This window comes from Rhinolophus sinicus, chromosome 14 (genome assembly GCF_057876585.1).
Source record: "Rhinolophus sinicus isolate RSI-liver-muscle chromosome 14, RSI-T2T, whole genome shotgun sequence".
Taxonomy (NCBI): domain Eukaryota; kingdom Metazoa; phylum Chordata; class Mammalia; order Chiroptera; family Rhinolophidae; genus Rhinolophus; species Rhinolophus sinicus.
The window spans coordinates 43,050,509-43,078,196 of NC_142514.1; the positions used below are offsets into that span (position 1 = coordinate 43,050,509).

General features: G+C 41.8%; 1 protein-coding gene across 17 annotated transcripts in view; it reads left to right on the top strand.

Annotated features, from left to right (window-relative positions):
* Window positions 1–27,688, top strand: part of FGGY (FGGY carbohydrate kinase domain containing) — a 386,336-nt gene that overhangs the window by 280,384 nt on the left and 78,264 nt on the right. For all 17 annotated transcript variants that reach the window (XR_016018635.1, XM_074334784.2, XM_074334788.2 and 14 more), the window contains 2 exons: window positions 8,175–8,322; window positions 22,103–22,177. Coding sequence is in view for 16 of the 17 variants with exons in the window: in XM_074334784.2 (XP_074190885.2) it covers window positions 8,175–8,322; window positions 22,103–22,177 (223 nt within the window). In the remaining variant the exon portion in view is untranslated. The remainder of the gene's footprint in view (window positions 1–8,174; window positions 8,323–22,102; window positions 22,178–27,688) is intronic.

Below are 27,688 nucleotides of genomic sequence, written 5' to 3' on the forward strand. Positions count from 1 at the left end.
TTGGTCTCTAGTTCCTCACTTTGTACTCCTCCCTGGCCCACTCCAGTTTGAATTCTGTCACCATCAGCGCCTGAAACATTTAACGTGAAGGACCTCAGCGACCTCTGTTTGATAAGTCCTTACTCAGGACGTGGCCCAGCCCCCTTCCTTGAGCGCTCAGCAGCACGTGGCACCAACGACGCCTTCTTCCTCTCCTCTATGACACTCACTTTTCTTGGCTTCCTTTCTGGAATGTCACTCTCTCCCAGTTTTTTGTTTTGTTTTGTTTTCCTGTGTCTCGGAATCCTCCTCCCTTTTGATCTCTTTTTCAAGTCCAGGGTCTTTTCTTGACCGTACCATCGAAGTCCATCACAGCTAGGTTCCCTCTTCTCTCTTTGCTTTCTCTTCCCAAGGTGATCCAATCTACACCCTTGGCTTTCATTTCTTTCTCTATTTTGAGGATTCTCAAACTTTATCTCCGACTCATATATTTAGCATGTATTCAATAAATGTTGGTTCTCTTTCCTTTTCACTTTCCTTCTATTGTCTTGCAAAGGACCGTGCTTCTCTGTCTTCTCACATCTATGAGTAGACTGTCCGAGGACTATGGGACCCGTTGTGCTTTGGGTCTCAGGAGGAAGCAGACATCACTATTACTACGGTGAAGCTGGCTATTTGGAAAGGACAACACATCCCACGGAATCAGAAACCATATGCCTGTTAGGGTGTGACTCGGGGCTCTGCAAATAGCAGTGCAGGCCACCCCTGTCTTCGGGCTTAACCTCAGCAAATCCTGGTTGAAACTGTAGAAACGAGTGTTGATAAACAGATTTAGTATTTTATACCCTTGATTTACCCTGATCCTTTTAGACAAGACATCACTGAAGAGAACTGTCTTGTGAGCTTATAAATTAAGTAAACACTAACTAGATGTGCCCATGCATGTAACTGGCACCACAGTCTCTCTCTTTATGCGGCCAACAGCCAGATATTTCACTGCTTAGCCAGAGATCACCTTAACATTGATCGTAACTTTGGCTCTATTCCTCTACACTAATTATTGTCTTATTCTCTTATAAAACCTTGACTACCAATGGCTCAGGATGAGGTTCTGGTGATGGCAGGGTTTGGTGGGAAGATGTTGGCATAATCTGTTTAAGTACTGAATTCCAGGTTGTCAGCAGAGCCAAGTTTAAAGTCCATTCCTCTGACTGTCTGATGAGTGTCTTACAGGCATTTATGATACAAGAGTGAACAACGGTGGAAAATAAGTCCCTGTTTTCATGGAAATTACACACACACATGTGCGTGTATGTATATGTGCTTATTTGTACGTGGCAGTAGGAGTTAGTGGAGAGAACACATGTACACACCAGGGGTTGATAAGCATTCCAAAGAATGAGACAGAATGAGGGGCTTTGGGGTGATGGGTGGGAACCATTTCAGACAGGCAAGCCCTCGTTGATGAGGTGACACTTGCGCAGGACTCTGAGTAAAGAGTGGGAACACATCCTGGTCATATGGGGATCTTCAGACCCTCCAGTCTGAAGGAACAGCAAGGCCCAACACCTTGTGCAGCTCCGGGGACATTGTAGAGACCATTATGGCTAGAACAAAGTGGGAGATGGCAGGGGACAGGGGAGGGTTGAAAGTTAGCCAAGGGCCACACCACGTGAGCTATTGTAGGTAACTGTAAGGACACTGGATTTTGTTCTAGTTTTCAGTTTTTGAGCAGGGGAAAGACGTGATCAGATTTACCTCTTAAAAGGATTAATTTGGCTACTCTGTGGATAGTAAACTATATCATTGGTGGGGGTAGAGGGACAGAATGGAAGATATGGCCCCTGATCTCAGTGAGCTCAAAGTCCTCTGGAGGGGAAGAATGTAAACAGAGAAGCCCTGCCTGTTCTAAGTTACTTTTACGGAGGTCACGGCAAGCAGTTGTCATTTCACATGTGATTCTGTTGGGTCCAGGTCCGTTAAGATTATCAGCATGAAGTTGTCCTCATTCAAATTCTTTCACACTGTCTTTCTTTTCTTCTGCTTTCCCTGGATTTTTCAGTTATTCCTTTGAGGATGATCAGTTTTTCTTGGTCTGATGTGTTCCTCAGACTTTCTTTTGCTTCTGTGATTCTCATAATCCCTCTGAGGATCAATTTCTTAAAATGTGCTGGTCCCCTATATGCCAAATCTCCCTGTTAGGGGCTGTGTAAATCCCCAGGGAGCAAGGAAAGGGAACAAAAGGACAAGAACATTTATTAAGAATTTTTATTGTCCCTGGCACTGTACTTAGTGATAATTTTGTGTATGTTATCTCATTTGATTCTAGAGGAGGAAATGAATATTATAGGGATCTCTCAGACTCTACTTCTAACGATTGTTCTCACTTTGCATTCTGCCCTCATGTTCTCAGATTGCTCCCTTAGCCTTTATGTCTTCTTCAACCTCGGTCCTTCATCTGACAACGGGGGCCGTCAGTCTAACAGCCAAGTCTATACGTAGTAGGCTCCCTGAGTTAGGGCCTTCATAGAACCAGGGTGAAGATATTAACACCGCTCATCCCCTAGGCTATGCCAGGATAATCAGTACATTCTTGATGGCTCTTGGATAGAAATGCTTGTTAAACAGAAATAAGCCAGATATTATAATGCCATTCTTTGGCTTCTGTTTTGCATGCAAGGATAAGAAAGTGCTCAGGGCATCAGGGTCCTCTCAGGAAAACTGAGGGCTATGCTGACTTAGGAAATAAATTCTCAGTGCCTGACACATTCGGGGGAGGGTATCCAAGATATTTGTTCCTTTTCCCTGCCCCCGTCTGAGGTGTACCTGGAATGTAGTGTACATATGACTTCCGAGATCCACCCTTTGGAAGCCCCTATATACAATGAGATATAGAGGTATCAACAGCCCAGAAATTCCAGTTCTAATATCCTATATTAGATCCATATTTATTCATTTTACATTTCAGTAACTATGTGTTGAGCACCTGGTAGAATGAATAAGATGTGGCTCGTTCCCAGAAGGAGTTCAGAGTCCACAGGTGGATACTGGTAAAATGAAGAGTTAAATGTCCTGCAGTGGAGGAAGTATCATCCATCCATTCGATTATACTCTTGAGTGGTGCTACATGACAAGTTCTCTGCCAAATTCTGAATGTATACTGGTGATGCTCTGCCTTCATGTAGCTTACAGTCAAAGGAGGCCATAGGCAGTTAACAAGTAAATGAACAAGTAAGTGAACAAGTAAATAATTCTACAGTGACCATGCGTGATATGAAAGAAACAGAGTGCAATGATAGAATGTCAAGGAAACCCCATTTAGGTAAGGTGGTCAGGGAAGCCCTGGCTAATGAAGGGACAGTTTAGATCTGAGGGATGAAAAAGAGCTAATCACGTGAAGAGCAGAAGGGAAAAACACTGCAGGCTAAGGGACTGACATATGTGAAAGCTTGAAGAGAAGGCTGAGGAGCTGATATTAGGCCATAGACCCTAGCGGGCACGGTGAGGCTGCAGACGAGTGTGAGGCCTGGATCAACTAGGACCTTGTATGCCAAGGAAAGGAACTGATTTTGTCCAATGGACACTGGTTCGCCATTGCGGGGTTCTAAGCAGGGAAATAATGTAATCAGTTCTACTGCAGAACATTGCTTTATTCCCAAACCAGAGAGCGTGGATTTTACTGTCAAAACCCCAGCATAGATGATCACCCACTCTTGAAGGTGCTTACAGATGTCAGGATCACTCCTTTCCACTTGTAAAGCTGGGGTTGGAGAGGGAGGAAGAGATCTGAGGCAGTTGTGCTCAGCGTAGATTACTATGTGGGCATGCGCAGTGAAAGGAGCATCAATCCAAGAATGGCCTCCACGAGATGGTATCAAAGATGAGTTTGGAATGATGATTGACAGAGGCAGGTAAAGAAGGCAAGGAAGAGAATTCTGGGCAAGAGGGAGCAGAATAGGCAAACATTCAGGCGTATTACGAAAAGTAAAGGTAGTGTAGTGTGGTTATAGCGTGGTGTGTTCAGGGGGCAGGAGTGAGGAGGAATGGATGACATGTATGTAATACAGTGCAGGTAGGGAGATCTAGATAATGGGGAACATCTTATGCCAGGCAAGGAAGGTTGTGCATTCTCTTGAGGACAATAGGGAGGAACCACTGAAGGGCTTAGGCAGGGGTGGGAATCATAATCAGAATTGCATTTTAGAAGAATCACCCAGGAAGGAGTGCAGAAAACCTAGTTGGAGGGGCAAGATTTCAGTAGGAGAGATAAGTGAGGAGGCCTAAGGTCTAATCCAGGCATTTGAAGGTGGCCTGAAAAAGTAGAAACGGTTGAGCTGGAGAAAGGTCTGCTGGGTAGAGGAATATTTAAGGTGATAAATTGAAAGGTCCTGGTAAAAAAAAAAAAAATTTGGGAGCTGAAGGGGAGAGAGAGGAGTCAAAAATGATACTCCCTCTGACTCGACACCCCAAACGGTTGCTTGAGCAAGGGTTTACATGAACTTGGCTTTGATTAACCCAAGGAACACAGAAGAAGGAGTGAGTATACCAGACAAGATGATGTGTGCCGTATTACACATTTTGTTGAGGTCTCTTTGGACGGCCAAGAGAGAGCACTTGGTGGATGGTTGGATCTTTGACCCGGAACTCACGAGAGAGAAATGAGCAGGAGAGAAGTGTATATATTTGGGAGTCCTTAGCCCTACATGGTAACTGGAGCCATGAGAGGAGGATGAGGTAACCCAAGGGTATATAAAGAGTGAGAAGAGGAATAAGAATAGATCTCTGTGAGACTTCACATATTTAAGGAACAAGCAAAGAAGGAGAATCAACTAGAGAGGAAGTAGGAAAACCAAAAGAGTATAGTGTCCTGGAACCAAGGGCAAGGGAACAAATGAGTAAGAAGCAGCCAAGGAATGCAAAATGTGGAAGAGAATTCAAGTACAATAAAGGCAGAAAGTGGTCCACTGGAGTTAGCAATAAAGAGAGTACCATTCCTCACAGTGGGACCCGTTTCAGTAGAATGGGGCAGGCAGAATACATATTGCTGTGGGTCAAGAAGTGAGGACCTGGAGACAAACAGTGTGGAAGCTTCTTTTCCAAGACTTTCTTATTCTTGGAAAGTGTGCAACTGTCTTCTGTTAGACCATGTATTCTGATTTTTGGTTTGAAAGTATGGTCACCATACTTCTGTGCAGCCTATGAATCCATAGAATTAAATGATTTATGGAGAGGGAGCGGAGAGTAGAGATTCCAGGGAACTGTCTGTATTCAAGATTGTAAGCAATAAAGTCTGAAAAAAAAACTTCCCTGACTCTCGAATTTTTTTAAAGCTGGAAATTAATTTCCTGTGATGGGAAAGGAGAGGGAACTATTTATCGATCATCTGTCATTTTACAGTGCTCAGGACTCTATATTTAATCTTACTAGGAACCTATAAGGCAAAAGTATTAGCTCTGATTTGCAAAAGAGTGAAGTAGGTTTGGAGAAGTTTAGTGTACCTGGTCACCCAACTAGGATGTGGTGAAGTCACTTTGTGATTGTTCAAACTATATTTTCTTCACTATACTCCATGGGAGTAGGACAGCAAGAATTTCTGCCTGTGAGACAGGATATATGAGCCTGGAGTTCATGAGAGGGAGGGAGAATGATCTACTTGGAACAGTTAATATGTGATTCCTGAGCTGGAAGAGGGCAGACCGCCATTTGAGAAGGAATTGATAAAACATACAAAATGAATCAAAGTCAGAACCAAAAAAGGCATCATGCAAGGTTAAAATTATGTGAATAATGATGTGCATTCGTTATTTTAATGTTTTCCAAGTGCACTTCATTTTGAATGATACACTCAGATAGCACACATGGTAAGGTATAATTGAAAAAACGTGCAGGAGAATGGCTGCATTCAAAGAATAAACATACAGCTGCGAGGAGGTTAGGAGTCAAAGGGGTAAGCATATGCCCTGTCCCCCAGGGATCTCATTAGTGCATGAGTGACCATATATGTAGAGGCTAAATGAATCTCACTGTTTGCAAAGACCCACAGTAAATGAGACAATGACGAATCAATAGTAATTAGGCCTATAGGTTCTTATTGACCCAGATGTCTGAAACCAAATGCCCTGCTCTGAGATTCCATGAGAGTCAAATGAAAAGATTTATAGACATGCAATTCTTAAAAAAAAAAAAAAAAAAAAAAAAATCCCTTTGCTCTAAGTGCAGTGATGCTATTCTGAAGAGGAATATTGCTAGAATTAGTGCAGACTCTTGACTTCTGGCTAGAAAGGATGTTCTCTTGGCTTTTGTTGTCAATGTGGTTTCTGCTGGACCAGGAGCAGAGAGAGCTAGGAAATAGAAAACCAGGATGTGCTCAGATTCTACCCAGATAGATAGTTCTGGCCCTACCTTCCATGGAGGCCATGGAGGACCCTTTCCCAAAACTATCGTAGAATCATGCTAAAACAGAGTTTGAATGTGGGGCTTTGACTAATCATTTCTGCCCCGAAATACAGAAAACACAGGGCTTCACAATCACACAGAGAAACGTTTTCATTTGGACTCGGCCACGTGTCTTCTCGTGCATCCGCTCTGTAAAGGGATGTTAGCAGTGCTTACCTTACCTGGCGAAGGCCTGGGGCTCACTCAGGGAGCCGCCGTGGGTGACTATGTGGTTGGTGAGCCTTTGCCCGACCACATCGTCGACCTCCTAATGTGCTCTAAGGTAGATTTTTGCTGATGGAAATGAGGTGTCACAGCAAAAAGATCGCCTGCCTTGCTTCCACCCACCATACATCACACACACACACACGCATTCTCACACTCACACTCCTTCGTGCACGTATATAGAGCAGTTTTGCTTTTCTATCTTTTCTATATTGGAGTTCCACATAAAATTTTTATTTGATGAAGAGTTTGAAAACCATTGCTCTAGTTGTTTCTAATTTAGAAAACTTTCAGGAAGTTCATGGGGTCCATGAGCATGCTTAGTGTCACAAAACTGGAGCTCGAAATCTCTGAGCTGTATCTCCTAAAACATTTTGAAAATGCACATAATAAATACCATCTTAGGTATGTTAGATATTAACCTCCCTTGGGCATTGATTACCTTTTTTCCCCCCTGCCATTATTCAAGCCATGTTTTTAACCATTAAAGCTATCATTCCTAGGACACCAGTGGGAAGTGGCATGGATGCCAACCTCTGATAAACCCACTTTCTTCAGAGTTGTTGGTTCAGGACTTTGAGAAGGAAGCACCTTTAAAGAGGGAAAGTAAACCAACTTTAATCTTTGTGACACATAGTGAAATTTAATTCTGTGAGGTAGGTATTGTTATACCCATTTTAATGTATGGGAAAACTGAAGTTCAGGAAGGTTAAGTCACTGGCCCACGTTACCCAGTTGGGACAGGTAGAACTGAGATCTGAACGCAGGACTGCCTGACTCCCAAGCCCATCATCTCAATCTCTTTCTCCCTCTCACCTGAGCATGTAAAGACTGAGAGAGACAGTCAGATTCCCTCATTCTATACATGAAGAAACTGAGGCTTAAAAAAAGGAGAAAGAAGTAACACAATGTCATTTGGTGGGTTAAGGTTAGAAATCAAGTCTCCTAATTCCTGATCCTAACAGCATTCACTCCATTCTCTCACTTCCCTTAGCAAACGCCTATCCTCAGTGTGGGAACTTAAATTTGTCTCCATTCGTCATCTCATCATTATCATTATAATTACGGATACTGATTTTAAAAAATCTTTCACATATGTATGGTATTGTACAGTTTACAGAACAGTGTATCTCCACATACATAATCTCCTTTGATCTTCGCAATAACCGTATGAGGTAAGTTGGACAGGAATATGTATCTGGTTTTACAGATGCAAAAAAAGTGGTTCAAAAGTTTGAATAACTTGTTCGTGGTTACACACCTACTAGGGGTAGAGCCGTTCCTGGATCTGGTCTTCTGATTCCAAACCTTTTCATTTTCTGCTAGGACATGCCATGTATATTAGGTGATAGCACAATGATTTGAAGAGCATCGCATGCTAGTTTCTACGGGTTTGGGTAGTTTCTTTGCTGACGCTTTTGGGATTCTGCTTCTTTTCGGGATCTGCTGTGGAAGTACAAATGGTTTCTTTCTGCAGAACAATTTGCTCCCTGACCCTACTCCCCTTTTAAAAACAAAATTCACTTCTCTTCCAGATGCCAGAGTGTATATGCATATTTGAACAGTCACCTGGATCTGATTAAGAAGGCTCAGCCTGTGGGTTTCCTCACTGTTGATTTACATGTTTGGCCGGATTTCCATGGCAACCGGTCTCCCTTAGCAGATCTGACACTAAAGGGCATGGTAAGTGACTGCCAGTCCTTGCACAAAGGTGAAGGCAGGCCAAAGAGTTAGAAAGTTTGGAAGAAGCAAAGTGAGGAGAAAGGAAAAGAGGAAAAATAAAGAACACAGGCCAACAGCCGCTGGCTTCTTGCAGATGCATTGCCATTGTGAAGGCTCTAGCTGCTCCCCAGGATGATCTGCTGAAAGTTCTCATTGTTTCGGAGCCAACTTCGAAAGCATTAGAAGCAATATTTCTTACACTTAGCTACTGCTGTGTCTTTGTTCTGTGGAGTTGTGAGCCCCTGCCTGTGTAATTTCCGTATTTACATCAGTTTGAAGAGTCATGTTTTCCATTTCCATTCCCAGGCTGCCTTGTAAGCAAGTGTAAACATTACCACCCATGGTCTTGCTTGCCACAGCCACACATCTGCCTAGGTTCTGTAAGTCAGGGTTATTCAGAGTCCATGCTAATATTATTAGGATTTCAGATGGAACTTTGGTAAAAGAAAAATCCAATTAATACACTTACATTGGTGGATAAATTCGGTTCTTAGTGATCTATAGGGTCACTTCCAGTGCCGAGATTCTGGGCCGTCCTGTCGGGGACAGGATGAACTTGGTGGGAGAGCTAATAACCACCTAAGCTAAGATAGAATATCTCAGTGGCCACGTGAGATTAAGTAGTTGAAAGTAGTATAGCCACTGAGAATCATGTCTGAGGTGGGACGAAGCATGCAAAAGCTAGCGAAGTGGAGTTACGCTTTAGTTCCAAGCGTAACTTCCAGGAGAGGCCACAAGTAAGATAACAAGGCATGGATGCAGATCAGGAAGACGTCAAAAAGTTGAGAAGCAGAGCGCAAGATAAATTCAGGTGGGGAGCTCGGAGTGGAGGCTGGGAACAATGTAAGGTTTATGCGTTGCGTGGCATTGGAGCAGCCTGATGGCTGGTAGAACTCCAAGACTCAGAATTCTATGGTTTGTGATGAATTGCACTGAGATGTTTTTAAATATTTTTATGACGCAAACAGGAAGACCTGATCTTTATTTTCATTACCTTGTTGGCATAATCAACTTCTACTAATAAAAGGGAGTCGAGGTGAAAAGAAAAGGAAATAGAACATGGCAAAGGTTATGTATGTCTGGACGCCATGAAGTGTACCCACACAACAAATAATGAGCTTGGCCTCCTTTTCTGGCCTGTGGAAGCACAAGGGGAATGTCTGGAGAGGGCCATGTGGCCACAGGCTGCAGCTAGAAAGCTGTGCTTTCAGATAATTGACTCTCAGGGTGCAAATGCGTTAGGGGAAGAACACATTTTATGTGGGTACAGAAATGAGTATCTTAATTAAAGGCAAACATCAGAAGCCAAATATGTTAGACACTTAAAATGCTAAAGAAGTTAAGAAGCATGACCAGTTCATAAAATGACCCCAAAACAAAGCAGGGTTGTATAGTAAAATGATGATGGATCTGGAGTCCTTCCCTTGGGGGCTTTCCCTTGCCAACATCTGTCTACCCAGTTTCAGCAGCAGGTGCCAAGGCTCCCAGTGGTTTTTATCTATTTCTTAAAACCAAGCCTGACGTCCACAGATTTCAGAATTAGTATCGTAAGGCTATTCTAATAAAGATAGCCCAAATGCAGAGTGTGGAGTTAGTGAAGTATTTTTAACAATGCCTGCCTCATCAGAGTAAGTACTTAATCACCAAGGGAGATTTCTTGCATGGGGAAATATGCCCAATTATATTAAAAAATCCTGATATGTTTACTTCTTTAAAAAATTTCATTGTTTTGTAAACGTACCTCATATATCACCTGACATTTCTTAGCAATGCTTTTCGTTTGTAAATGTTTTTGTGTTAGGCTTACATTGGAATAGCTGTCACTCCATGAGTTCACACCACAACGCTGGAAAGAGAAGTGACCTACAGAAGATAGAAGGAAGGAAATCCTGGGCTAAAAAATTTCCCCCAAATTTCTTTCCCTCAATCCATTTTTGGGTAACATCAAAACAGTCATCCTAAAATCCATCTATTATCATGCTATCCTTTTGTCAGAGCCTACGATGATTACTGCCTCTAGTACTAATTCAGTAAATATTTATTTGGTACCTACTATATGCCAAGCACTGCTGTAGATGCAGTAAGGTACAAAAATTCCTATGTTTCAGGGGAGGGGAGGGAAGTGCTTGATAAAATGTACACATAGCAACTACAATTGTCAGGAGAACCCCAGTAGGGCAAGAACCATGCACCATTTATTCTTTTGGCTCCCGAAACATTTCCCTGGGCACATACTAAGTGTTTAGTATGTACTTATTGACAATTAATAGTCAACATGGAGATAATAACGAGATCATATATTCCTCTAGAAAAAATATGCATATGACCAATTTGCTAATACTACATGGATTAGTTGCTACTCTGACTATCCATATAAGTATTGAATACCAGTATTAATGAGCAGGTAAATTAAGAGAAGAGGCTCCCATTTTTTCACGAGGATAGGTACATTTGTTCACCAAATAATTAATTATTTTAACAAGCACAGGCCCTGTTATGGGTCCTGGTGGTTATCAGAGTAAGTAGCCATAATTCCAGCCCTCAGGGCTGTCGCTGTCTTTGAGGGCAGACAACATATAAACAGGCGGTGGGGATACTGGCTCAAGTTCCAGGTGCCACTCAGTGTCGAGGACTCCCTAGATGCATAGAAGATGATTGCCCAACCTGGTGTCAGTGGTCAGGAAAGGCTTCAGATAGCAAGTGACATTGACACTGGGTGAAATGAGGAAGAAGGTGTGGGGCCAGGGAAATCATAGTAAATGCCGTGTTCTGGAGAGGAGGAGAGAGCGTGGCGTGTGAATGGCTCTGATGTGGGCTCCTTGTATCATTGTTGCCAGTGCTAGGTTGCAGTTAGCATTTTGTCTTGGTAATAAAAAAAGAAAATATTGTCTCAGAGAACCTCTGGGCACTCCCTGTGCTCCTCCGGCTTCAGCAGCATTCCACTCTCTCACTTCTTGACTCTTGCCTCAGTGACTGTTGTCTCTTACGTTTGTTAGACATTCATTCATTCATTCAGCAAGTGCTTATTAATCACCTATTATGAACACAAAGGAAAAAAGAAACGGTACCTGTCCCGAATTCACATGAAAGTGAGGAAAATAATTATTGTGTATGTGCAACTGCGTGTGTATGTAATGATTACACTGTGTGAACCCTGTAATAGAGACATCTGTGCAAGCTGAAGGAGGTACTAGTAAATATCTGACTTTGAATTGTTTTATAAAGTGGCATTTGGCTGGCAAGCCCTCATACAACCTTTCTCTACTTCACTTGAAAATATCTATGAAGATGCAAAAAAATCATAAAGCCATGCTGACCTTGACAATTAAGATGACATTCAACGAGGAAAACTACAATTTAAAAAAAAAAGTTATTAAATTTATTGGTGTGACATTGGTTAGTGAATTTACATAGGCTTCAAGTGTACAGTTCTATAATACATCATCTGTATATCACCTTGCGTGTTCACCACCCAGAGTCAGTTCTCCTTCCATCACCATATATTTGATCCCGTATATCCTCATCTACCACCCCCTCCCCCCTTACCCTCTGGTAACCACTAAATTGTTGTCTGTGTGTGAGTTTTTGTTTGTTTGGCTCGTTAGTTTGTTGCTTTCAGTTTTATACCCCACATATGAGTGAAGTCATATGGTTCTCGACTACTTTCTGTCCAACTTATTTCACTTAGCATGATAATCTTAAGATCCATCCATTTTTGTCACAAATGGCACTATTTCATCTTTTCTTATGGCTGAATAATATTCTGTTGTATATAAGTACCACATCTTCTTCATCTAATCATCTGTCAAAGGACACTTTGATTGTTTCCATGTCTTGGCCACTATGAATAATGCTACAGTGAACATAGGGGTACATATAGCTTTACAGATAAATGTTTACAGATTTTTTGGGGTAGATACCCAGGGGAGGGATTGCTAGGTCGTATAGTAATTCTCCTCCTAATTTTTTGAGGAACCTCCATTCTGTTTTTCATAGTGGCTGCACCAATTTACATTCCCATCAACAGTGTATGAGGGTTCCTTTTTCTCTACAACCTCTTCAACCCCGAATTGACATTCTCAGAGAGAATCTGTAAAGATTTTTCAGAAGCTAAAAGACTAAAGGTAATTTGTTTGATAAACATAATATATGGCATACGAAAAAAATGAACCACTAGCTTTGGGAGAATTTGGACATTTCCACCTTCGTCTCCCTCACTTAAAAATGCAAGGCCCCTTTAAGGCTAAAAACAGAACAGTCATCCCTCTACTACACTGCTGTGGTTAGGGTTTTTCGTTTTGTTTTGTTTTTTGGAAGCAGCCAGTGAGTTGAATTTCCCAGAACTCCAGCACAACCCAAATCTTATCTTCCCTTTCAGTTCAGTCCATTAAAAAACTGCCAACCTGAGAAACCAACTGGGCGGGAATTCTGATTTAGGATGAATGGTGATGCCCTGCATTAGGAAAAAATGAGTTCAGAAGAAAAGATAATGGCATGACCAAAAAAAAAAGAAAATGTTAAAGACAACCAAAAATACAATAGCAGAATTAAAACCTGCATTGAAGGCAATAAAAAGCAAAAACAAACATAATTTTTACTGAAGAAAGTAAAATCAGAGCTGTCATAAGATGTAGCCTGTAGTTTAAATTTATTAGAAAAACATTTTGAGGGTGGGAGCTATAGCTCATTTACTTTTTAAATTCCAACAGAGCCTAGGTCAGAGATAGGCACTGAATAATTGCCTTATGGCTAAGCAATTATCTTCATCTTTATTTGCTAAGTGAGGAATGAATGTACAGTGACCTGCCCAGGGTCATGAAGCCAAGAAATGGCAGAGCTTCAATAAAAACATGAATCCTGACTTTTAGGATTCCCTTTCCCATGAAGCTGCCTAACTCATCACTCTGGACTTTGAAAAGAGCACTGAGGACTATCAAACAGAAGTCCAACAGCTACAGCATGCGCGGCTTCATACTGACCCACACTCCTCGCCCTGGTCCTTGCTCGCCTGTTCTGACCACCAGCCTTCTCACTCTTTCTCCAGTTTTTATCCTTACGCCGGTCCTTGGAAAGCTCTGCCCCTGTCTCTTCTCAGTAGTGATTCTAGTTTCCTTCCCACCCTCACTGACTCAGATTTCAAAAGTAATTGCTACTCCCGGTTTGACCTGGCTCTAAACCCTTCCACTTGAGGTGCCTGCCCTCATAAGCAGGAACAGGGCACCCAGGCATCCTTCCGTTATGCTTAATAGAATCATTTTCTTTTGTTCTGGTAACAGTTGGCTCCCTGCCATGTGACTAACTGTTGCATTTTTTCCTTTGGTGCTGCAGTATCGACCTACAGCACTGGACTACATAGAGATGGAGGTTAGAGGGTAGGCAACTTAATAGTATGCCTGGACCAAGTGCTCACTTATGTGAATAGTCTCCTTTCCACTTAATAAATGAGGCATGGTGAGGTAAGGGCTGCGCATGTGATATTTAAACGAAGCAGGAGCTTGGGTAATAGCCATCAATCATTGTCAGAATACACTGGTGATTCTAGGTTCTTTAAAACTAAACCAAAACAAAAATGCTTACTTTTAAAGTACAGAAACATGACATGGTCACACATAAAGATAGATGAAGCTAAATTTTCACAATCAGGAATGGTTGCATCTCTTACATTGTGTGTGTGTGTGTGTGTGTGTGTGTGTGTGTGTGTGTGTGTGTGTGTATTTTGAATGGTTGATTGGGTAGTTTTTACCCCTGTGAGATGGTAAAGAGAGCCCAGGTTTTGCAGTTAGACCTGTATTTGCATCCTGGCTTGAAAATCTGTCCGTTGTGGGACCTTTGAGGTTAGCTCCGTGAGGTCAGTCTTCTCATCCATATGCACAGGCTTCCTCGCAGCAGCATCGTCAGAATAAAATGGTGAGACTGTCACTACACAGACACCAACAGCAGATGCGTTGGAATCTATGGCTCCTTCTTAGCGGTTCTTACTTGCATGTTTACAAGCTGGCCAGCTGGAGTCTAAGAGTCTCCTTTGAATCCTGAGAGCCTGTCACAAGCCATCCACCTTCATCCGACTGGACTCATCAGCCATGGAGGTTATAACCACAACCAGCTAGAGACACTGAACAATCACTCGGTCTATCACAGAACAAAGTTTCATACAGCTGTAGAGATTAGTCTTCTCTGTATTTAAGGCTTTGGCCCTCAATTTCCTCATCAACACAATAGGAAACTCAAATTTGGTGTTTCAAAACAGCCAGTGCTGTAGGAATTTTGAAAGAGTCCTTTCTTCCTTGTGTATATAACCAGTTTTTATTGTAAAATTAATATGGCCTCCTCTTTTTGATGTTTTTTTTAAAAAAACATTATTTTCTGAAACACCCACTTGAATAATTACTTCGGAGCTATATCATGCCATGAGCACACACCAAGTTCACTATTGGTGGAAACGTGTTTTCTGTGCTGCTTTTTCCAAGCACAGCACTCCCCAGAACAAAAAGTTACTTTCTGGTTCTTTGAAGAGCTGTGATTTCTAACGTAAGGCCATATGCTGGAGAGCATATGTAAGGTTGAATGCTGGAGAGGTTGAATGCTGCTCCAACAGCTCGTCAAAGCAAGCACAGAGCCTGTGTGCATGTGGAAAACTGGGAGAGTGTCAGGAAAGAAGCGTTACAAGATCTTAGCCAGTTCCCAGAGGATTGACTCGTAGCTGGAGATGGGCATCACTAAACAGAATCAGATGTGGATAGAGTCAGCAACTCAGATGAGTGTTTGCAAGAGCTTGGTAGAAACCAGAGGTTGTTTCCTTGTGGCTTCCTCTGATGGGGTGATGGATGATGGAGCTGGACGTTCATGGGCAAATTAAAGTAGCTTTTGAGTGATATGTTTATAAGCCTTAGAAATACATGTGCTCTTTGACATAAATTTGTTGATGTTTTTGTTACAATTTAATGCAGTTTTATTTAGCTGTTTTTTCACATATTGTTTTTGCCTGTGAAAAATAGAATCCTATAACAAAGCTTAATATCCTCAGTATCATTTAACTGGTTCTCTGATGATGATGTGTTTTTTTATTGAAGCAGCTAATTTAGCAGCTAGTATTGTAATTTATAATAGGTACCATTTTTTCAGGGTCCACGATGTGCCAGATACTTTAAATGCATCATCACCAGTTTTCATATTAACCCTGCAAGACAGTGTTGTTGCCCCCATTTAAAAGAATGGAGAAACTGAGGCTGAGAGAGTCTAAGTTATTTACCGAAAGGAGAAAAGACCAGAAGTGGTCCTAGAACCTAGTCAGTTCAAAGAAGGGTAACTGACATTCTTTGGGAGAAAAAAAAAAAAATTTTTTTCTTTTAGAGATCTTTGTGTTTTCATATTCCTTCTGCTCTGTTTTCAATGTGTCTGCCACATTTCTTACTCGTTTTACTGACTTTTTAAATTATATCACAGAAGTAGACTTTTCTTTCTTTGTACATTCTATCTTCTCTGTACACACTAAACAACAAATAACACTGGGGGAGGAGGGAGGTTATGGACAGGATTTCTTCCCAGGGTAGTGCATAATGACGAGTGAATCAGGCAGACGCCTGCTAAGAAGGCCCAGCAGATAAATAATGGGAAAGGACTCAGGCCAGAGGACCCAGGATGGGATCCAAGTCGGTATATAAATCCAAGACAGGATTGGATGATAGCACGTGGGGGCCAGGACAGTTTACCAGAACAGCTTTGGGATACTGGTACATGACATATTAAAATCACTTAGATTTAGAGCATCAAAAGCAGAGCAGACAAAGGTGTGAAGTGCTCGGTACATCTGGGAAACAGCGAATGGACTCCTGTTGTGTGGGGTAGAGTTCACCAATAGTGTAAGGTGGTGAGGGAGAATGTCAGCCTGTCAGCTAGTCATTGTGTGTGTGGGTATTAGTTGTCTGTTGCTGCTGTAATAAATTACCACAAAGTTAGAGACGTATTTTCTCCCAGTTGTGTAGATCAGAAGCCCAGGCTGGCTTAGCAGGTTTCTCTGTTCCAGTTTTCACAAGACTAGAACCAAGGGCTCTTCCATCAGCAAGCTCTGGGAATAACCTACTACCAAACTCATTCAAATTGTTGGCCAAGTTAAGCTCCCTGCAGGTGTAGGACTGAGGTCCCTGTGACTGGATGACTGTCAGGCAGGGTCCTCAGCTTCTAGAGGCCACTCCCATTCGGTTCTTTGTCCCCTTCCTCCACCTTCAAGGCCAGCAATGGCCGTCAAGTCCTTCTCATGCTTTGAATCTTTCTGATTTCCATTTCTGCCTCGTTTCTTCTGCTTCCTTCTCCTACCATATCTCTTGACTGACTTCTGCCTGTCTCTTCTGCTTTTAAGAGCGCATGAATTACATGGCGCCCAACTGGAAAATCCAGGATAATCTCCATATTTTAAGGTCAGTTGTCTAGTAACTAGTTCCATCTGCAAAGTCCCTTTAGAGCAATGCCTAGATTAGTGTTTGATTGAGTAACCAGGAGATGGGAATCTTGGGGGGACATCTCTAGAATTGTGCCCATCATGTTGTATTAACACATGTATCTGCATTTTCCAAATCTGGGTGCATTTTAGGCAATGGCAAGTGTCAGCTTCGATTCCTGATGCTTACCAAAAGGAAACCTCTACATGTTGTCTGGGAGATTTGTCTCCTTTCTCTTCCAGGCTGTTGATTACCTCAGTCCTGTTCTCCAATCTCCGTCCTCTCTTCAGACATTTTCTATAAATCTTTCTCGGATCTTCCTCATTTCCTCACTGTCTGTCCATCAGCTCCACCTTCATTATTGACTGAGCAAACAGAGCATTTTTCCTGTGCCTTTGTATTCTGAAAAGCTCTCAACCAATTCCCCTGAGCCATGGATGCCCCCATCAACTTCTGATGACTCTAGATAAATCTCAAGACAGGGAATCGTGTTTCTGTTTTTTGTAATTTTTAGAGACCCCTTGAGAATCTATTTCTAAGTCCCCCCTTCTTTTTTTCTTATAATCACTTCAATTCCTTTAACAACAAAGAAGAAAAAATACTCAGCTAACTACATTACTAACACATTTTTTAATCTCAACTATTTTAGGGCTTATGAACCTATGATTCACAATGCCAAGATTTAGGACAATTATTTCCACACTTTATTGTGCATCCAGACCTTGCTGAAATTGCAAATTGCTAGGCCCATGACAAAGGTTCAGTAAATCCGGACTTGGATCTCAGGAAATCTACATTGACCTGGGATCCCGGAAAAGAGTTAAGACATGTGCCCAAGTTCTCACGGCTACTAAGTGGCAGCAAGATTTAAGCTGAAGTGCATTGTGAAGTTCATCTGTCTTTCCTATTCCCAGGGTAAATGGACGTGTGTAGGTTGATAAGGGCTAAGGCTTCTCCAGCATTTTTGCAAGTGAATTCCCCACTTGCAAAATCCCTGAGCACTTACCAGGGACACACGGCTTGTCCATACTCCCAGCTGTCCATACCTTTAACATCGTGATGCTGGTGGTCAACGTATATTTTGCCGTGGACAGACACTAGTCTTCAGTGGTCCTCCTTAATACCCTGTGGTACCCATAGCGTGTTGAAGGAGCTGCTTTATTGCTGTATTCCAGGTAATGAATAGGATTGAGCCCTTCATGCATTCAAGAGAAAGAGAATGTACATTTACTAAGAGAAAGGGAAAGAGAATGACCATTTTTAAGTGCCACCTATGCACACGTAGTTGGCATCACAAGTGGCTAGCTCTTGTAAACTCAGTGCAGCTTGTTGAAAAAGTCAGGCACTTTGAAAATGATATTTAATCTTCACACAGATACCTTAAGGTATTATTTATTATTCCTACTTTACAAACGAAAAAAGCTGAAGTTACAAAACTCACACTTTCGTGCAGCCAGTTAGGGGAAATGGCAAGATTTAAACCCAGGTGTCTTATTCCAAAGTTCATCACCTTTCCATTTACCTACACTCCTAAGCTCAAAAATCCTATAATGATTTTACATAAGTGTTTTATAACCATTATCTAGGATATTGAAATAATCGATTGCAGTTCGCATCTCATTGGCCACCATGTGCAGCTTTCACACATCTCTAAATGTTAATTAGAAGTGTTTTCTCTTACGTTCTCCTCATTACACAATAGCCAAAATAAATAAAGTGTGCTTACCATAGCAACTGCCCCTTGGGGCTTCCCCGCACATTTCACTGTCTTGCCCAAACAGTCAATATAGGCACACGCGCATATATAAACGCATTCCTTCCGCTGACTGTTTCCTTCCCACTTCCTCTTAATAATGGAACCATTCAGCCTTCAGCCAGGGGTATCAGCTCATCTGTCCTATCCCAGCTTTCTCACTGGCGATAAAGCTATACCTCCCCCAGGACATCCTTGGCACTCCCAGGGCACTGCTGCCACGCCCCTCCCAAGACAGCTCTCTAAGGACCCTTTGTAGCCTCCTGAGTGGTCCACGTGGCAGGCATCCCTTAGAAAATTCCATCTTGGGCTGGCTGTCATTTGACTTTTGCCAAGGCAGGGCTTCGGTCCCGGGTGTTCGAGAGAATCAGATGGACTTAATGGTCATCTGTACTGCTAATGTCTCCATCTGCATATCTGGTGAGATGTCAGGGAAGCAGGAACCCCTGACTGAAGTAACATCACACTTCAGAGAGAAACGCCTTTCACTGAGTCACATTTCAACTCTGACCCTGGTGCTAGTGGTGAGGAAGTGTTGGGAATGGCTCTGGGAGAACCGTGCTTGCTGATTCCCTCCTGTACTGAGTACCTTCTTCCCAGGAAAAACTTTTTCTCCCTTGAAGGATAGGTATGTTTTACTTATCAGGGGAAAACAAAAAAGCTACGTCACCCATCATGTGTCCTTGTTTTTCATAGCTGCTAACAAGCTCAAGTTAAATTTAGTGCTCATTTACATTGATCATCTCATTCTCAGTTTCTGGAGAAAAGAAACTACCTTCTCTTTTCTGCCCTATGATTTCTGAGCTCTGGAAATTTAGAGAAGGTTCCGTAATATCTTTTTGCTTGACGACCAGTTCTTGTTGGAAGTTCTTATGAATATTTGCAAATTATTTCCTCAGGAGATTAAGAAAGCTAAATGTAGCGATACCACACCCCTTTTTCTCTTATGGGTTCTTACTAATTGAAAAGGATATCAGAACCAGTTATATTGTCAATGTTACTATAAAGGGCACTGGGGCTCCTAATCATTTAATAGGAGAGTGCATCTTATATACAAAGTCAAATTCCTCCCCCAATCCCATCACAACTTATCTAAATCTGTTGTTTGGTACCAACCTGTAGGGAGATGTGGGTGTGCCAAGCAGATACAGACCCAGTCACACAGAGGAGCATGGCTTGATTCACATCACGTTGATGACCCTGGAGGGGAAGCCAGAGGTGCCCTGGCCCTGGAGGAGAATGCTAAGCCATGGCCCGGTTGGCTTTCCCAGTAGACCAACAGCAGAGATGCTGCTGAGGCCAGGCCAGTACAGGGGAGAGAGAGAGAGAGAGAGAGCACTCGTGACTAGTGATACTGCTGGTTGCTCACACCAAGATATTCAGCTGAGGGGGCATATGACAGGGCTGAAATACTGTTTGCTCTGCTCCTTTTTATAATTCATTCTCCCAGATGGTATGTCTTATGTATTTAATCCACCTGAATGTGGCAACTTTTTCTACTTCTCACAGAGGCTCCATAGGAGCTACAGGGACCCTACTTTTGCCCCATTCTCATGTAAGCCACTTTTCTGATGAGGAAGGGTAAGTGTGGAGCTTGGGGGTAGGTACTGGGACATAGAGCAAATGGCTCCTCACCTCTATGAATATATGAGGAGCTGAGGTAGTAAATACTGTGCTCTCATAATTGTATCATCTGACAGAGAAGGATAGGGTGTTAGGAGCGAGTGGTATACAAAAGGAAAAGGGAGCGCTGAGTTTCTGGTGAATAACACAGGTAAAGTCTGTCAGAAGACTAGGTGCTGGTTTCCATTCTTGTGTTCCTTGAGGCAAATTATTTTCTCAGGAAGGTTATGAAATGAACTTCTATAGTGTCAGCATTGTTCATGTTCTCTCCTAGTTGCAGCATGCTTACAGTATGTTTAGGTCTCTGGGGAGTTTTATGAGAGCTGTTCCTTCATAGAGTTATTGGTTTGGGGGGGTGAATCCCCAAATTTCCTCTCTGGTCTCCCATTCAAACCTTCTGCATTCCTGTGTGTTAAAATCAAAGCCGTTGTTCTCCTCTAGTTGCTCAGTTGTTTGCCAAGAAAAACTATCAGCAGGTAGCTCTACTGAATTCAGGAATCCCCTTATCAACAGACTTAGATAAGTATCCAGAATAGCTGGGACAGGGGATGCTAAGTGAGGAGGGGCAAGCACAGACGCTAGAGAAGTGAGCAGGGTGAGCCCAGGAAGAAGCACACAGAAGTGAGGGTGTTTGTGCTTCAAAATGAGGGCAATGAAGAGACATTTTAACACAGAGTACCATGACCAAATTTGCATTTGAGAATAATCACTAGCTCCATTGTAGAGAGGAGCACCATTAGAAATGGAGATTTGCTCGGCTAATTCAGCAATCAGGAAGGACATAATGGTGGCCTGGGTTAAGGAAGTAAGAAACAGTGAGGATGAAGATAAGGGGATGGACTCAAAAGAGATTTTTGAGATCAAATATACACAATTTGGAGACTGGCTAAATATGGGAAGGGAAAGAGATGCCAAGAAAGGGTGCTCCCAGGTGTCTGGTTTGGGCAATGGAATGGTATCGGTACCCTGCCAACAGGCCAATGCTGGCCCCTTAATCATGGCTGGGGAATCTGGAGAGAGTAATAAATGGGACTGGAGAGATGAAGGGAAGGAACTGGGTAGACCACTCAGCTCCCCTTTTATAACGCAGGCTGCATGTCGCTTCCGCATTGAGCTCAGGACCACACACACGTAGGCCCCGAGAAATGTATGTTATGTGAAGGAATTTTTGTAATGTGAAAATAGAAAGTGATCTCCAATATTGGTGCCCACAAACTTCGGACTAGGGTTGACAAAACCAGCAGTCTTAACCCTCTGGCAATGTCCCAAGAGAACACCTTAATAAATGGGAGATGTGAAGGTGGGTCTGTGAACAAGTCTTGAAGGCACCCAAATCCAGCATCCTGACAGTTCTGGAATCTCTCAGAGACTGCTGTATTCCATATACACATGTGGTTCCGATTGACTTTAATGGGAGTCCCACGCAAACCACAGATTCTAAATTATCCCATAGTAGGTATAACATTTATAGGAGACATATTATTTTACCCTGAATACCCTCTAGATGCTGTTACACTGAATTCTGACAGTAGCAGAACTCGGAATAAGAGCCTCTTTTACTAGAATGCTACTGCTACATGTTGATTTTGGTAAGCCAATGATATCTGTAATAAAAGAACATTTTTTTTAAAGAAGAAGAAAGAAATATTAATTTCATGCTAAGAAATATCAAATACAATCTTTCCACAGTATTTGTTTTGTTTTTGTTTAATTCAAGGCAAGGCATTTCTTTTATGAAGGGATAGTTTTTCCCAGGTCTGGAGATTAAACAATTTAGTAGTCATTTCACGTTCAGCTCACAAAAAGGGGATTTGCATATGAACTTGTGTCGGCAAGAAAAAACACATCTGAACGTGTTTCATGGGAACTAACTCTGACCATGGCAGCTCCTTTCGGACCTCATCTTCTTCTCTTGTTTTCATCCCTGCAGGTCACTGGATTGAAACTGTCTCAGGACCTTGATGATCTTGCCATTCTCTACCTGGCCACAGTTCAAGCCATTGCTGTAAGACATTTTAATTCCATTTTTAAAGAGACTTAGAGTATCAATAAACTTTAGACCACATGCTCCCCAAGATGCTATATGCTTTTGTGACAGAGATTCGCAATTAAAAGGAAGCTTACCAAAAAGAGATGCATGTCTGTCCAGAAGGAAATCGTGATGGTTTTCACCTGCTTTATTAATAACCTCAAATAGCTAAAAAGCTGAAAAGCGTTAAAGTCTTTGAACATCATACTTGGCATTTATCTTATTTGTCTGCTAAGTTCAATTAAATAGAAGCAAGCAAGCAGATGCCATATTAAGAGAAACCAGTATTAAGAATGTCCAAATTTATAAAATGCATGATACTGTTCTTCACACACACAAAAAAATTGTTATAAGATTTTTTGTTTGTTTCTTTTTTTAAAAACAGTAAGCTTCCTTAGAACATGAAAATATTTTTAGATAACTAGGTGCTTGAATGAGCAGTTTGAATGGGTGGGGAGGGAGAAAAGGGAGAATTTAAATGTAAAGTGTTAGGAACTCCTAAAGATCAATCAAAAATGAAAACAAATTCCTAGAGACTCAAACATGATTGTCTAAGGAATCTTCTTCTCTAGAAGTGATCCATGAGTGGGCTGCAAGAGGGTTCTACACCCTGAACTCATTCATGAAAGATTATATGTGTGCACACGTTAGAGAGTGTATTTATAGAGATTGGGTCGTGGCTTTCAGGGTCTCACAGCTGGTAGGAAGCCCGTAATCACAGCTGATCCGGTGAGGCTTAGCCACTCTGGAAAGAAAATAAGGACCAACAGAAAGGAAAAATCAATTCTCTAAATCTGGATTCAGAATTCATTTTCAGAAAAATACCTATAAACAAATTTTTTTCTTAATGCTATGAACATATTTATATACTATTCAATTATTCTGTTCCTTCATACCTCTTTCATAACTTCAGTGCTTCAAATAATAGAACTGCATGCATTTTCTCCATATATCCATATCACCAACAAAAATGCTTTTCTTATGTTCAGATTTGTCCAGGTGCCATGTACATATGATAAGAGAACAGAACTTCCCAACCACTAAAGGAACATAACGGTCTGTAATGCGACTACGCACGAGTATGGAATCAGCTAACTTCATTAGATTAAGCCGTCCTGTTGGTTAATAGACCAGTTTGACTGTGTTTTTCTGAGGCAACTGTCTTATTGATTTAATAGCTTGGCCAGTTCAGTGAAATCAATCAGTCTGCTTTGTTTATGGGGATTTGGTCCAAAACAAGCAATTCTGACATCAATCAAAATGAAGGGACTGATTAGTGAGATGGAATGAAGGACAAAACTGTGCATCAGTAGTAAAAATAATTGTTTAGTGATCCTGCTTTATAATAATGATGATGATAATGATAATAATACACTTTTAGGGTATTACGTGCTACGCACTGTGCTAAATATTGTCCACACATTATCTGACTTAACCGGACAAGGTAGGGATGACAATCCCTATTCCACAGATTAGAAACCTAAGCCTCAATGAGGTTAATGGCTCAGTTTCATACAGCTAGTAAGGGGCAGAGCCTGGATTTATAAAATAAAAGTAGATACATGGTATATTGAGGAACTTTTATTTCTGGTTCGTTACTGTTACTGTATGAAAGTCTTACAGCAGAATAAATCACTTGCATTGAAATGAGTAATCGTAATCCCAGAAAATCAGACCTGTCTTATCCTTCTTCTGAGTCCATGCGAATGAAGAAGGTGACTACACAGGATGGGCCAAGGGATAATGCAGTGGTGATGGTGACTGTTTTCTCTCATTGACACCCACTGTCTGTGCCAGGCACCAAACACAGTGCCTTACCCACCTGTGGCTTAAGATAGTAACCTGTAAGCGCTGAGATTGTTCTTGTTTTACAGACAGAGGGAAAAAAACCACTTACCAAGGTCAAAACAGCTGATACATGGCAGAGTCGGTATTTGAACCGCTCTCTGTCTCACTCCCAGGCTTCTGTGCTTTCCACTTTCCCATGCTGCATTTTTTCTTTATTTATAAAACTACCTGGATAAAATAAGCTTCTAGGCATTCCCAAGAGCAGTTTTGACTTGAGACATCTTAGAAAACATTGTTAATTTGGCCAGGATTGCCTCCCAGAGGTCCCCTTCCTGGTAAGAACACTGCAGCAGAAGTCCGAAGATGTATGAATGAGGATAAACTTGACGTGGGGGGCAGCCTGCTAAATTTCCCCAAATACCACACACTTAGAAAATCAATCTTGTATGTAATGGGCCATCATGTATTAAAAGCTATCATATTTATTCTGTCCATTGTCTTAACGACCTTTATAATACCACAAAGGGAAGGCAATTAAAGACAGATTTTTTTTGATAAGACTTTATTATGGAATCAATTTGTGAGGAATTCAGTCTGCTTTGCACAAGTATCTAGGTGTGCCGATTTTCTACGCAAGAATGTGCGTTTTAATGAAGCATCCTGATAACAGATATTTTCCTATGATGTTTAACTTAAAAAATTTATTTTTGTTTCATTGGCCCTGATAAGGCCCTAACACCTATTTGTTGTTGATAAGTTAAAGGGAAACAAATTCCTCTCTGTAGTAATATCTATGGTTGGTATTTTGTGGGAATAGAATGAAATTGAAGAGATATTGTAATGAAGTTAAGTGGGGACTGTGCAAAACCCTCCATGAAGTAAAATTCTTTCTTGATCACATTTAATTGAAAGACCTGTCAAATACCCAGTTTATCCATAGCCTGTTCAGCTATAGTTTTCTTTTCAGAATAGACCCTTAAAAAGTACCATTTGCATTTGAAGTCTCTCAATTTGCATTTGGTTCTGTACATTCCCAGTGGAACAGCCTAATTTTAATTTAAATTTCTCTGTGAAAACATTTTTTCCAGAAAGGTGAGCACAAAATCATTTTAGCACAAAGCCTTTTGGTGGGGCATTTCAGGAGGGAGGAGCATTTCACAGAGTGGAGTCCGGGACACCAAAAGGGAATGCCCTGTAACTAACTGCCAGCCTGAGTGGGAAATTCCAGCCAACAATGCCACACGGGAGAGACAGGCTGTCACAACCCCTCTTGAGGGAGTGCCTCTTGTTCAGATCCTTTCTTTCCTTTTCCCAGGCAATGGGCTTTGTATTACCCTCCAATCAGTCCCACTAATCATGTGCGCCCAGGTCCTTGGTTTTAGAAATATCAGAAATATCAATTTTGCATGGCATTTCCATATATATAAGGAGGCAGCTCCCCTCCCCTCCATACAGACTGTATTGCCTTAGGCAGATCATGTAACTCCTAAATGGGGATAACAATAGCAGTTTTTCAGTTTGTCACCAGATTAGAGATGACATTTACATGCAAGCAGAGTGCCTAGCATATAGCCAATAACCAGAATGGCTCTTATTTCTAAACACTTCCCATGTGTTTGACACTCTTCTACAAACTTATGTACACTCTCGACAAAGGGAGGGCTTACTGTGTCTTATCAAGCCTCAGACCACATTTAATTTCTTTTTTCATATTCTGACAATCCATAGAATTTTCAAATGAACCAATATGGTATTATTGGTTCATCTCATTTTAAAAATGAGAATTGAGTCTGAAAAAGGTTAGGCACAAATTTGATTCAGGAAATAGGTGAACTACCTTAATACCATCCTAGGTGGTTTTTTTTTTTTAATTCAATCACCATGATTTTAGCTACTGCAGATTCAAGCTCCTCGCGTAGACTAGGGTTACCTATATTCCATGGACACCAAATGATCCATGCTGGATGTAAGGGCATCTATAGACCTCCTGTAATTATTTACAATATACCATTTTGTGACTTTTTTTTCTGGGGAGGTCAATAGGTTTTATTATATTCTCAAGAGAGTTCATGACCGCCAAAAAGCTTAAGAAAGAACATCTGGGGGTAATCGATAAGCAGGATCTGGCCTTATATGGTACAACATGTTTTAATTTTTTTAAACACACTACATCTGTGGATTATCTTAGGCAGCCCAAGTTTCACCTAATCCATATTCTTACCAGATTCACTAATAGCTTCAGCAACCCACAGACTCTAGGCTGCATCTGCTGTGCTGTGCTCCTGAACTACCCCTCTCCGTCATCATCGTTTATTCCACAGCATCAGGATTGCATGACCCAGGGTCCCAAATCACCCTCTAGCCATTCCCTCTCCCAGAGGCACCTCCAGTCCAGGAGAGACCGCTCTCTAGATAGCCTTGTTAAAGGAGGCTTCACTTGCCCTATGTTTCAGCCCCGGGGAACAGTCAGATCACTTCTCAAACTCTCTTGCTTTACTTTGGGTAAGCTTCTGATATGGCATGCCCTCAGACTAAGCGACCTTCTCTTCTCTGTGCGTTTGGGTACCAAGTTGCCAGCAATGCTGTCACACTTTGATTTGTGGTATTGGCTCACATATTCTCCCCAGCCCAAACTTGTTTTCTTCTTGGTGGCTGTACCATCTGTGGCCTCTCCGATCTTGACCTTCTCATCTCCCTTGACCTTCTCCTCTGTCTGCTTCAGCGTCTCACTCCCGTGTCCACACCTCGGACGTTGTCATCCCCAGAATTGCTCAATCTCGAAACATTTTCAGGACTGTCTCTCCACCAAAGAAAAACTTCTTCGTGCATCCTAAGGCCATATCACAGTTCATCCTTTTTTGTTTTTAATCCTTATCCCAAATAAATTTTGATATGTGAATTTCTAGGTTTTGCACTTCCAAATAAATTAGGATTTTTATTTATTCGGACATCCTAGCTAAAACTAAAGAATTCTACGTTAAGATTCACATTGATGACCCTACGATAGTGTCCTTTTCCCAGGCATCAGCATTTGTTACTGAGTTTAGTAAACTTAGCAAGACAGGAATGAGGGTAGCACATTTTATGAAGATATTAAGACACAGGCCTGAAGTGAAAATATGGCGAAATCCTGAGCCAACCAGAACACGTGGCTTTGCATCAGTCCAGATCTTTAAGGACTGACTGGGGATAGATTCTGGCTCTGGAAGCTTCATTATTAGAGCCACTACCTGGTTCCAGGTGATAACAAAGGTCATTTTAGCCCTTTGCCACAGAATTCTGTGTCTCACCTCTTTTGTGCAATTAGAGCCCTCTCTCCATGTTTCTCCTGCTGAATTTGTCTATGTCTTTAGTTCCTATTTAGGGAAAGGAGACTGACTCAGGGACCAATGACTGTTATTTTCAGAGCAGTGTTGCCGATCACTCCATTCTGTTCCCAGTACCTTATAGAAGACCTGGGCCACAATAGACGCTCATCAAATATTGGTTTAAAGGAACTGTATTAATATTAACTGTGTTCGCATTGCCGTTTGTTTTTGTCAGTATTGTAGCAACCGATAGCAACAAATAATCTAGTAATTAAGAGGATGTTCAGTCAGGCAGTCCCACGTTGGAATTCCCACTCTGTGACTTGGTGACCTGTGTGACCAGAGACAGCCTAATGTCTCCAAGTCTCCGGTTACTGAGAGAGTGTGTGGA